We start from the raw sequence: 13,315 nt of genomic DNA on the forward strand, positions 1-13,315 counted from the left end.
GGAGTGTGTTTACTTCGAGAGCCGACCTACACAGCATTTGCCAGTTTCTTCCGTGTGATTCATCTGTCTTTACTCGAGACTGTCTGTCTATTGTGATGTCTTTAGTTTCCCTCATTTTAAGTCTGCTTTTTCCTCTCATTTTTCTGTACTGCAGAATTGTTCTCTCATCTCACATTAACATTGTAACGTGGCTGCTGCTGCTTTCCTTTGTTGTAAATTTTCACAGCAGTGCTGGGCATCACATAGATGCTGTTCCCATTTGCTGCAAGGAGAGATTTTAATGGTAATAATGGTGTCTTTATGCACCGAAGAATTATAAAAGAGTAGGGATGTTTACCAGTAGAATAATTTAAAAGTTTTGTATCTAAATACATGAAGCACTTGGAACAAAATTAATGAGTTAATTTGATAGCGACTCCTGAGACATGGTTACATGAGACCAGATCTGGGAATTGAATATTCAATGGTATTCAGCATTTCGGAAAGACAGACTGAAAGGAAAAGGAGGTGGTGGAGCTTTGCTGGTGAAGGAAGGGATCAGTGCTATAATGAGAAATGACCTAAGCATAAGAGATCAAGATGTGGAATCAGTCTGGGTAGAAATAAGAAATAATATAGGGAAGAAGTACTTTGTAGGAGTAATCTGTAGGTCCCCAAAGAGTAGTTGCACAGTGGGGCACAGTATAAACATGAAAATATTAGAGGCTTGCACGAAAGGTACAGCAATAATCGTGGGTGATTTTACCATGCGCATAGATTGGAAGACCTAAATTGGCAAGGGTAGCCTGGAGGCAGAATCCATTGAATGTATTAGAGATTATTTCTTGCAACAGTATGTTGCGGAACCAACTAGGGAGCAGGCAACGCTAGATTTAGTATTGTGTAATGAGGAGAGATTAATTGATAACATCATAGTCAGGGATCCTCCAGGAAGTAGTGGCTCATAATATTTACTGCATGAATCCATGTAAAACTCTGTTATCTCACTTTTTAGATTAGAATAAATCTAAACATCAGGTCATAGACAGAGAACACAGGGGGCTAACACCTTCAACATATTGTCTAGCTATCACCATTGTTAACAGCTAACCCGAGAATGCAACTTTTAAAAAAAGGTTTTGTGATTTACACATGAAAGAAGTTAAACTATCACTGTATTCTAACAGATGAAAGGCTTAACAGACAATCAATTTTTCAATGTATAATTTCAGTTACATCACACTGCAAATTTTTGCTATAAATTCTGTGTTACGATCGAGCCCTCCACTATCACCTGATGAAGGAGCGTCGCTCCGAAAGCTAGTGCTTCCAATTAAACCTGTTGGACTATAACCTGGTGTTGTGTGATTTTTAACTTTGTACACCCCAGTCCAACACCGGCATCTCTGAATCATGTTGCCATTCAGGTAGTGCCAGGGATTGAATCGCATAACGGCAAATGGGAGTTTGCTTTATAATTTAAAAAATCCGCAGTTCCCAAATCATGTTTGAATCAAATCATGTTTAATAAATGCTCATTATAAGGGAATTACCTGTATTCCAAAATTCCCTAGACATGGGAAAGGTTCCAGTAGATTGGAAAAATGCTAATGTAATCTCTTCAATCAGCTAGGGAGGCAATATATGGGAAATTACAGACCAGATGGTTTAGTATCTATTGTTGGGAAAGTGTTAGAACCAATCTTCAAGGAAGCAATACCAGGACATTCAGAATGTCAAAATGCTATCCATCAGATTCAGCATGGTTTTATGAAGGTTGAGTCATGTTGGATTAATTTGCTAGAGTTCTTCGCAGGTATAACAGGCAAAGTGGATAATGAGAATCCGATAGATGTAATATATCTGGACTTCCGGAAGGCGTTTGATAATTTGCCGCATAAAAGATTAATTCACAAGATTGGATTACATGGATTAGAGATAATTTATTAGCTTGGGTAAGTGACTGGCTGATGAACAGAGACAGAGAGTAGGGATAAATGTTTTTTTTCTGGATGGCAAGAAGTAACTAGTGGGGTGCCATAGGGTTTGGTCCTTGTCCCCTAGCTATTTACAAACTACATTAATGACTTGGATACAGAGAGAGAAGGCTCTACAGCCACATTTGCTGACAACACAAAAATAGGGGGGATGGTAAATTGCAATGAGGAAATAAAAACCTTACAAATAGATAGGTTAGGTGACTGGGCCAAAACGTGGCAGCTGGAGTTTAACATGGATAAGTGTGAGGTCATGCATTTTGATTTGAAAAATGGGAAGACGACCTATTATCTAAATGTGGAGAGACTTCGGGGTAATCTGTGCGGAGGGATTTGGGTGTCCTCGTTGATGAGTCACAGAAAATTGGCATGCAAGTATAGCAGGTAATAAAGAAAGTGAATTGAATGTTAGCTTTTATAGCTAAAGGAATAGAATATAAAGGTAAGAAGTATTGTTGCAGTGATACAAGGCATTGGTGAGACCACATCTGGAGTATTGTGCATAGTTTTGGTCCCCGTACTTAAGGAATGATATTGTGGCATTGGAGGCAGTTCAGAGGAGGTTCACTAGATTGATCCCAGATGAGGGGTTTGTCGTATGAAGAGAGGTTGAACAGTTTAGCCTCTGGAATTTAGAGGAGTGAGGGGAGGTTAAATTGATGAATTCAAGATGATAAAAGATATGGATAAAATAGATGTGTGGGGCATTCTTAGATATAAGGTCATAGTCTTAGGATAAAGGATAGCGTAGTTGAAATAGAGTTGAGGAGAAACAACTTCAAAAGTTTGCAAATCTGTAGAATTCACTACCACAAAGTGCGTTGGATGCTGGAACAGGGAGTAAATTTAAGGAGGAGTTAGACAGATTAGTAGTAATTGATAATGGGTTGAAGGGTTATGGGAAGAAGGCAGGAAAATGGAGGTGAGGAGCATATCAGCCATGATCAAATGGCCTAATTTTGCCCCTATATTTTATGAACTTAATGCTACCATCAGGTTGTAAGTGTGCTGAAAGGTGGATATGAAGATGTCTTGGTAGCTCGAACCATTTGTTGAACTATGCGCTTCATGTTCAGAACATGGAGATATCTCTGCATTATTCTTTTATGTAATTAGTCTATTTACACACAATTATCAGACCTGATGTCACTTCCTGTGATATAATTAGCAATCAGATTTGTACTAGCTGCCTTATATTAAGCACAACACTGTAACTTGAATTGCATAAGGTGGTACAGAGATAGAAAAGTTGGAAAGATGTGTGGGTCACTGAAGGATTAGTGTGAGTTGAAAAATTTGATTTCATGGCACAAGAGTGCTGGTGCACTGGAATGGGCTCTACCTGAACCAGGGTGGGACCATCATCAAAATGGAAAGGATAACTTGGGCTGGTGTTGAGTTTTTCAGTAGCAAAATGGGGTGGGATCTGAATAAAATAAGATGTCTGAAAATAACAGGAGCAGGAGGTGAGAGTCAAGGCCACACAAAGATTAGGGTCAAGAATAACAAATAGTCAAGAAACACATACAGTTATGAAACACAGGTATAAATTTAACATCAAAAATCAAATGAAAGCAATAGCTGTTAAAAAAATTACTTAAATTGCCTGTACAGGGCAATGCACACAAAATCCAAAATAAGGAGGTTGTAATCCAAATTGAAGTTCGAGTTACAGAACCATTTGGAATTCCTGAAACATGGCTTCTGAAGCAACAGGACCAGAAATTAAATATTGAGGGCTTGGACATACAAGAAAGGTTAAAGAAAACAGATGAGAATTCCTCTTGTCCTCCTTTTCCAGAAGGAAGCAGAAAGAGCACAAATGTGACTTTATCAAGGTGCCGGAACCGACAGTTCTAGAGGACATTGTACCACGACTGTGAGGGCTACCATTTGTATGGCCATTGAAAGTGCTATTTGTGGGTGACCATACATAAAATAATGTGGCATCCAAACTATAGCTACATTATTTAATAATGTGCTAGTGATCTGTCCTGAAAGTTTTTGATTCACTACAATTAATGAGAGGCTGGCTGCTTAAAAATAATGACTGTCATTCTACACCTATACGTCTGTCTCAGATTAGTCAAAAACGAATCAGCCATTACTGACATACTTGATGGGATAGCTGCGGAGTGGATATTTCCCCTTGAGTGGCAGATGGAGTTCAACCCTGCCAATGTGAGGTTGTCCATTTTGGAAGGACAAATAAGAATGCGGAATACAGGGTTAACGGTAGGGTTCTTAGTAAGGTGGAGGAGCAGAGGGATATTGGGGTCTATGTTCATAGATCTTTGAAAGTTGCCACTCAGGTGGATAGAGCTTGTAATAAGGCCTTTGGTGTATTAGCGTTCATTAGCAGAGGGATTGAATTCAAGAGTCGAAGGATGAGGGGTGACTTGATAGAGGTGTATAAGATGATCAGGGGAATAGATAGAGTAGACAATCAGAAACTTTTTCCCCGGTACAACAGAGTGTTACAAGGGGACATAAATTTAAGGTGAAGGGTGGAAGGTATAGGGGAGATGTCAGGGGAGATGTTCTTTACCCAGAGAGTGGTGGGGGCATGGAATGCGCTGCCTGTGGGAGTGGCAGAGTCAGAATCATTGGCGAACTTTAAGTGGCAATGGATGGGTACATGAATGGGTGCTTAAGCTCAGACAAATGTTTGGCACAACATCGTGGGCCGAAGGGCCTGTTCTGTGCTGTATTGTTCTATGTTCTATGTTGAGTGGGAATCTCAAATTAGACAACATAATTTAAAAATGAGAGGTTTCCCACTTCCAGCAAAAATAATGAGGAATTATTTTTCTCGTTGAGTTGTTTGTCTTTGGAACTCATTATCCCTGAGAGCTGGAGAAACTGAGATCAGTCAAGGTATTCAAGGCTCAGTTAAACAAATTTTCGATCTACAAGTGAATGGATTTTGGGCTCATAGATGGGAGAGACAGACAGGAACATGGAGCTGGAAATGAATCTGATCAGCCAAAATCTTTCTGGGAATGGAGTAGGCTTAAGAGGCAAAATGACCTAGTTCTAAAATAGTTTCTGTGACCAGCTGCTCAATCTCCAGTTCCCTTCAAATCACTTGCTCACCCTGTGGTTGCTCCAAGGGGCAACTTTCTCACACAGAGGGTGGTGCGTTCATTGAATGAGCTGCCAGAGGAAGTGGTGGAGGCTAGTACAATTACAGCATTTAAAAGGCTGGGTATATGCATATAAAGGGTTTAGAGAGATATGGGCCAAGTGCTGGCAAATGGGAGTAGACTAATTTAGGATATCTGGTCGGCGTGGATGAGTTGGACCGCAAGGTCAGTTTTCATGCTGTGCATCCCTATGACTCTATCTATCTAATACTCTGCTATGGGCCATCAGTGGCTTCCCAGCAAAAATCCTGAAATGGATCCATTCTACACTGGGGAGACCGAACATAAACTGAGGGAACGGCTCATTGAGCATTGCAGCTGGGTCCACAGGGCTTGACTAGTCCTCTCAGTCAGCGCCCTTTCAATTCCCCAACCACTCCCTTTCTGACATGACCATCCTTGGCCTCCTCCATTGCCAAAACTAACCACAGGCCCTATTGGAGGAACAACACCTTACCTTCCACCTGGGCACCCTACAGCCCAGAGGACTCAACATTGAGTTCTTCAATTTCAAATGACCTCTCTCCTCATCTCCCAACTCCTTTCCCAGCCCGTCCCCCTCACTGCCACTGCTTACAGCCACCAACCAGATTCATTCCTCCCATTGACCAACCAGGTCATACCCTCCACCTGTCTTCACCTATCCCCACTTCACCACCCTGCCCCTGCCTCACCCTTTATCTGCATCCCCCCCACCCCCAGTCCTGAAGAAGGGTTACACCCGAAACATATCTAACTAACTGGAAGAGATTGAAGCTAGAAGAAGTGGGTCTGAAACAATAGAAGAAGCACTCTCTGACCTTGAGCACATACATGAGGTCATTTGAAGGCAAGTCATCTGGATCAGACTCTAAAAATGAACACCTGCCCTCAGTTTTTCAGGATATGCCTTAAAACCATTCCTGCCCCCTGTGAAAACCTGACCTCTCTTCTTTCTACCTCTGGATTAAGACTTCTAGCACCTGATCAGAGAACTTAGTAACCTTCACTTCAACCTGTTGCTCCATTGCTGCTCCTCTTCTTTCCAGCAAAGATTTTCTAATACAGTTCCACTCACATTTGTAGCCCATATGGTTAAAGGCCAAGTGGTGAAAAATGGGATTAGAATAGTGAAATGGTTGTTTCTGACTGCACATGCTAGGGATCTGAAGTGTTTTTTTCTATGATGTAAATCTGTATGGTTCTACAAATTCGTGTCATTTTTAAAAAGAATAGAAAACCTTTAAGAAATGGAGGCTAGCTATACAAGACACTCCTGGCCCCCTGCAGAGCACGCTGCTGGTCAGCAATGTTAGGCTGCATGTTACCGTTGTTTTGATCAACTGATCACATGAAGTTTGTGTGCTACCACTTCAACTCATCATTGCCTTTTCTATATCTTGGTTTCCAACAAATAGACAGTGATGGACTCATGATAAAGAGCAGGACATCTGGATTCAGGAGACAAATTGAAGAATGACAGGAGAAAACTGGCTCCAGAACAGAAATCTGAGTGGTGGTTTAGCGTGGTTACTCAGACTGACAAAAGTTGGGAAATGGTATTCTACAAAGACCAATTCTGGGGCCACTATAATTTGGACTTGAATCCGGTACAATTTCAAACTTTGAGAGTGGCTCCAATTGGTGTGTGCCATTAATGGAGAGGAAGATTATGTCAAAATACAGTGAAGCAATAATAAATTTGTAAAATAGATTCATAATTGGGAAAGAACTCCAAGATTAGTAAGTGTGAGGTGTACATATGAGAAGAGTAAGGAAGCCTCATTCTAAATAGTATAAAAGTTTCTTAATGAGATAAAGAAATAGAGGAATCTCAGGGTACTGTTAAGACCATGATGGGATGAATGTGTTGGTAATCAAGAACTATTCCATTATATTACTATTCCGATCATACCATTAATAAAAATGACTAATTACTAAATAGGTCAATTTGATTCCCTTGTATGCTATTATTCAGAATAAAAAACACATTCACAGGTTTCTTTAACTCAAAAATATGTTTAAGTAAAACTTATTTCAAAAACACTCAGTGAACTTGATTAGAAATTAAGCTGTAATTTGGATCGAGATCTATATCCCATTAATCATAGGCAATTACATTCACGTGACAAATGGACAGCACATTTGCAGAGCTGGCTCTGGAAAAGCTAAACAGAACAACACTTTTATAAATGTTTTGTAAAACCAGGAATAAACTGATGAATCCAATATAACTTAACCTTGTGGCCTCAGCTGAATCTCTGACACCTGAAAGTCAATTGAAAAATCTTTCCGAACAAACGGTAGTTGAGATGACAGAGACCAGATCTTTGTATAGAGGTCACAGCTTATCCTTTTGGGACTGGCAACTGTAGTCCAAATATTGAGCTGTGACACCTTTGAAGAAGAAAGTTTGCCAAATTGCCATTGGATTGATGATAATGGAATGACTGGAGCTGTTTTAGAGGCCCTAGATTTGATAGGAGCATTGGAAACATGTTGGAGACTGGCAGCAGTATGATTAAGCCAATGTCATATAGCAGTTACTGAAGAAGGGCTTATGCCCGAAACGTCGATTTTCCTGTCCCCTGGATGCTGCCTGACCTGCTGCGCTTTTCCAGCAACACATTTCCAGCTCTGATCTCCAGCATCAGCAGACCTCACTTTCTCCTCATATAGCAGTTAAAAATACAAGAAAACAGCTTATCTGATTGAGTTAATATCGTATAACAGTTAAATTTGTAGAGTTACAAATCACACAACGCCAGGTTATAGTCCAACAGGTTTATTTGGAAGTACAAGCTTTCGAGGCAGTGCCTCTTCAGGTGGTTGTGGAACATGATCATACAACACAGAATTTACAGTGTCATGGAGTTGCAATGATCTATTAAACAACTTTAGTTAAAAATCACACAACACGAGGTTGTAGTCCTTAAACAAATTTGGATTAAGATTTTCATCTTTTAAAATGGGATATGGTGGTTTAGGTTCCTTAATATTCTCTAAGTTCCAGAATCTCATTCTCAAGGTGGCATCAGCTTATCTAAATAATAGGTGTCATCTCAGCTCAGACAACGCATCAAAGTGTGAAGATAAAGTCTGTACCAATATTGAGTTGATTCTATATCTAAAGTGGGGCTTACAGAATCTTATATTGATTTATGCAGTTTTTGAGCAAAATAAAATGTAATTCTGCAAATACCAATTCACCCCATAAACTTATGTGTGTGTGCATGCAGGAGATACAGAGCGGGTGTGTGTGTGTGGGAGTGTGTTGATGTGAGTACATGTGAAGGAGTATAAATGTGTGTGTGTGTAAGCTTGGTCAAGTATGAGTGTGATGGGGTATAAGCCTGTGAGAGGGTGTGTGTGTGTGTTGGGGAGGTGGTGATGCGGTGTGGCTGCTGCATGGGTGTGCGTATGAGAGAGGCCCTGTGTGAGTGTGCAAGTATATAGGAGTCTGTGTGTGAGAGAGAGAGTGTATCATGCAATGGGGTCACCTGTAGTATGACATGAACCCAAGGTCCTGGTTGAGGACTTCCTTATGGTTATCCAATTTGACTCTCAGTCTCTGCTCGGCCATTTTGCGTTGTTGATTGTCCCGAGCCAGCCTTAGAGGATTGTCATCCAGAGGTCCGAGGCCAAATGTCCCAAACTACTGAAGTGTTGCCTGACTGAGAGGGAATGGTCCTGTCTAGTGATTGTTGCGCTGTCTTTTCATCCATTGTCATAGTGTCTGTTCAGTCTCGCCAATGTACTAAGCCTCAAGGCATCCCTGCCTGCAGCATATGAGATAGACAACATTGGCAGAGTCACAGAGGGCCAATGGGCTGAGAAGTGGCAGATGGAGTTTAATTCAGATAAATGCGAGGTGCTACATTTTGGGAAAGCAAATCTTAGCAGGACTTATACATTTAATGGTAAGGTCCCAGAGAGTGTTACTGAACAAAGAGACCTTGGAGTGCAGGTTCATAGCTCCTTGAAAGTGGAGTCGCTGGTAGATAGGATAGTGAAGAAGGCATTTGGTATGCTTTCCTTTATTGGTCAGAGTATTGAGTACGAGTTGGGAGGTCATGTTGCGGCTGTACAGGACATTGGTCAGGCCACTGTTGGAATATTGTGTGCAATTCTGGTCTCCTTCCTATCGAAAAGATGGTGTGAAACTTGAAAGGGTTCAGAAAAGATTTACAAGGATGTTGCCAGGGTTGGAGGATCTGAGCTACAGGGAGAGGCTGAACAGGCTGGGGCTGTTTTCCCTGGAGCGTCGGAGGCTGAGGGGTGACCTTATAGAGGTTTACAAAATTTATGAGGGGCATGGATAGGATAAATAGGCAAAGTCTTTTCCCTGGGGTTGGGGAGTCCAGAACTAGAGGGCATAGGTTTAGGGTGAGAGGGGAAAGATATAAAAGAGACCTAAGGGGCAACTTTTTCACGCAGAGGGTGGTACGTGTATGGAATGAGCTGCCAGAGGATGTGGTGGAGGCTGGTACAATTGTAACATTTAAGAGGCATTTGGATGGGTATATGAATAGGAAGGGTTTGGAGGGATATGTGCCGGGTGCTGGCAGGTGGGACTAGATTGGGTTGGGATATCTGGTCGGCATGGACGGGTTGGACCGAAGGGTCTGTTTCCAAGCTGTACATCTCTATGACTCTGAGTACCTGACGCATATTTGGTGGTATCTCTGTCAACATTCTGACACACTTGCAGCTGCCGCCATGACAGGGTTGTACGATGTTGTGGTCATTATTGTCCTGAAGGCTGGACAATTTGCTGCGAACAGTGATCTGTTTAAGGTCTGGTGGTTGTTTAAAGGCGAGAAGTGGAGGCGTAAGGAAGGTCTTGGCAAGATGCTTGTCCTCATTGATAGTGTGTTGCAGGCCACGACGAACATGGCATACGCTTTCTGCTCCCGGGACAGGACTAGGCAGGAGTGTTCCCTCCCAGTCAGGGAATGCTTCAGCGGTCCAGGGCTTTTGGTCTCGGACCTTTAGGTGATCATCCTCCATGGCAGATTTTGGGATGAGCAACAACGCAAAGTGGTCGAACAGATGCTGATAGCCAAGTCGGGGGAAGGCCTCAACTGGGATCTTGGGTTCATGTCACATTACAGGTGACCCCACTGCACTATACGGTCTCTTTCTCACACACATACCCACATTCCTACATACTCGCACACTCACGCAGACCCTCTCTCATACACAAGCTGTCTTTCATATGCGCACTCCCCCCGCCCCCCCCCCACCCCCCTCCACCCAAACATGCAACCTCTCACAGGCTTATACCCCATTGCACTCATACACATACTTGACCAAGCTTACACACACACTTTCACATGCACACACATGCTGTCTGTCCTGTTCACTCACACATGTAAGTTTATGGGGTGAATTTGTATTTGCAGAATTACATTTTATTTTGCTCAAAAACTAAGATTCTGTGGGCCCAACTTTAGAAATAGAATTGACTCAATATCAGTACAGACTTTACCTTCACACCTTTAATACATTGTCTGATCTGAGATGACACCTATTATTAGATAAGCTAATGCCACCTTGAGAATGTTTTTTCTGGAATTTTCTGGGATAAAGAACCTAAACCACCATATCCCATTCTAAAGGATGAAAGACTTAATCTAAATTTGTTTAAGAACTATAACCTGGTGTTGTGTAATTTTTAACTAAAGTTGTTTCAAATATCATTACAACTCTATGACACTGTAATGCTTTTGCTATAAGCTCTGTGTTGTATGGTCATGTTCTTCAACCACCTGATGAAGGAGCAGCGCTCCGAAAGCTAGTGCTTCCAAATAAGCCTGTTGGACTATAATCTGGTGTTGTGGGATTTTTAATTTTGTACACCTCGCCCCAGTCCAGCACCAGCATCTCCAAAATGTGACAAACAGAATGTAAGTCAAGTGAATTATTGACAGAATGTCGTGTTGTAATTGGCTTATTGTGTTGCTAAGGCTTATAAACAAAATGTAATTGAGATTAAGCTATCGGCATCTTAGTGTTTAAAAATGGAAACCGGACTGTCACTGCTTCTTCATAAAAATTCTCAAATTTTTACCTATTGGCAACTGTTTGTTCTAAGGTTGGTAGGTGGGTGGGGATTCCTGCTCCATCTAGTCCAAGGTGAGGGGGTTGGTTTGCTCAGTTCGCTGGACAGCTAACTTTCAATGCAGAGTGACACTAACAGTACCAGCTGAGGACAGCAATTCCATACCAGCTGAGGACAACCTAAAGGTCTCATCTTCTCAACCACATTCCCTCACCAGCAGCGTGGTGATCCTTAACGCAGCACCAGTATCTCTTCTCTCGAATGAGAGAGTGGCCCTCTGGGACTGTGACTACTATATTTTACTAAAATACAATGAACTTAATGAATCTAGTATTTACATTGAAAACTACTTTTAAAATATTGCTGGTAACATTCATGTTTGTTTCTCACAGGCATCTTTTCAGTCCTCAACTTGTCTTCGGAGTGTATGTCTCTTGCTGCAGAGCTGCCCAAGGTCTCCTATGTGAAAGCTTTGGACATCTGGTTGATTGCTTGCCTCTTGTTTGGGTTTGCATCCCTTGTAGAATATGCTGTTGTTCAGGTTTTCTTGAACAGTCCAAAAAAAGTTGAAGCTGAAAGAGCTCGAATGCAAAAAAAACTGAAAGCCAAGGAGCAGGCAGAAGGAAAAGGATGTGGAAACTGGGTCAAACCATCTTCTAAGAATACTGTAAATGGAACAGGTACTCCCGTTCATATTAGCACATTACAGGTAAGAAACTGAGTGACTCACTTATAAGTATAGTCTATTTTCATTTTTGCCACTTCACTGTTTCTAACTATGAAAGGTATGAGAAAGGATTGTTGTGTCATTATTATCATAGCAGGAGTTAAAATCTTTTTATGTTGGGGAACTTCACAAATATACATGATTCTGGGAATTTTCTGACAACCCCTGAAGGACAACAGTAGTTTCACAAAGCAAAACAATATTATGTTGTTATTTTAATTTACATCAGAAACGTCACGGTGGCACAGTGGTTATCACTGCTAGCTCACAGTGCCTGAGACCCGGGTTCAATTCCCGCCTCAGGCGACTGACTGTGTCGAGTTTGCACGTTCTCCCCGTGTCTGCATGGGTTTCCTCCGGGTGCTCCGGTTTCCTCCCACAGTCCAAAGATGTGCAGGTCAGGTGAATTGGCCATGCTAAATTGCCCGTAGTGTTAGGTAAGGGGTACATGTCGGGGTATGGGTGGGTTGCGCTTCGGCGGGGCGGTGTGAACTTGTTGGGCCGAAGGGCCTGTTTCCACACTGTAAGTAATCTAATCTAATCTAATCTAATCTAAAACAATATGCCGGTAAGTATGAAGAACACGGATTACATACAATTCTCAGGACATGCCTTGTATCACATTACTTTAGATAGAATCTGAAAATCTTGTTGTTCCTGCTGGGATTCATACAGCTCTGTTTTAAAATCTAAAATGTGTAATTTCCGTAGTTCATGCCAGCAACTCCAACTGCTTGAATCAATATTCAAACTTCAGGTGCACAATGAAAGTTCACTGTATAAAGAAAGATGGAAAGGAATGGGACAATCCTGTAAACAATCCCTAAAATAATTATTAAGTAACTTATTGGCTTAAAACAGAACATGTTGCAAATTGAGCACTTTGATATATCTATTCATTTCTTCCATTTGCAATTTCACCAGGAGATTTAACATTTTGGCTGTAACGAGGTAATGATAAATAGTGAGCAGCAGTGGCGAGATACTGGCTCCTCCTCCCTGCTCTGTAATTCAGGAATCTCAGAGCAGAACATTGTGACAAAATACATTGATGAAGGTAGAGCAGTGGATATGGTGTATATATGGATTTTAGCAAGGCTTTTGATAAGGTTCCTGGTTGTAGGCTTATTCAGAAAGTAAGGAGGCATGGGATACAAAGAAAGTTGGCTGTCTGGATACAGAATTGGCTAGCCCATAAGAGACAGACAGTAGTAGTAGATGGAAAGTATTCAGCTTGGGGCTCGGTGACCAGTGGTGTCCAGCAGGCATCTGTTCTGGGACCTCTGCTCTTTGTGATTTTTATAACTGACTTGGATGAGGAAGTGAAAGGGTAGGTTAGTAAGTTTGCCGATGACGTGAAGGTTGGTATGAATGGTAGATAGTGTGGAAGAATGTTATAGGTTGCAATGGGATATTGACAAGA

General features: G+C 41.6%; 1 protein-coding gene across 2 annotated transcripts in view; it reads left to right on the plus strand.

Moving 5' to 3' along the window:
* The window catches only part of glrbb (glycine receptor, beta b), a 228,152-nt gene that overhangs the window by 146,900 nt on the left and 67,937 nt on the right, over positions 1–13,315 (plus strand). For both annotated transcript variants that reach the window (XM_087979820.1, XM_087979821.1), the window contains exon 9: positions 11,558–11,874. In XM_087979820.1, the coding sequence (XP_087835946.1) occupies positions 11,558–11,874 (317 nt within the window). The remainder of the gene's footprint in view (positions 1–11,557; positions 11,875–13,315) is intronic.

This window comes from Chiloscyllium plagiosum, unplaced genomic scaffold (genome assembly GCF_037043375.1).
Source record: "Chiloscyllium plagiosum isolate Xiang-an unplaced genomic scaffold, Cpla_swu_hap1 HiC_scaffold_36, whole genome shotgun sequence".
Classification (NCBI taxonomy): domain Eukaryota; kingdom Metazoa; phylum Chordata; class Chondrichthyes; order Orectolobiformes; family Hemiscylliidae; genus Chiloscyllium; species Chiloscyllium plagiosum.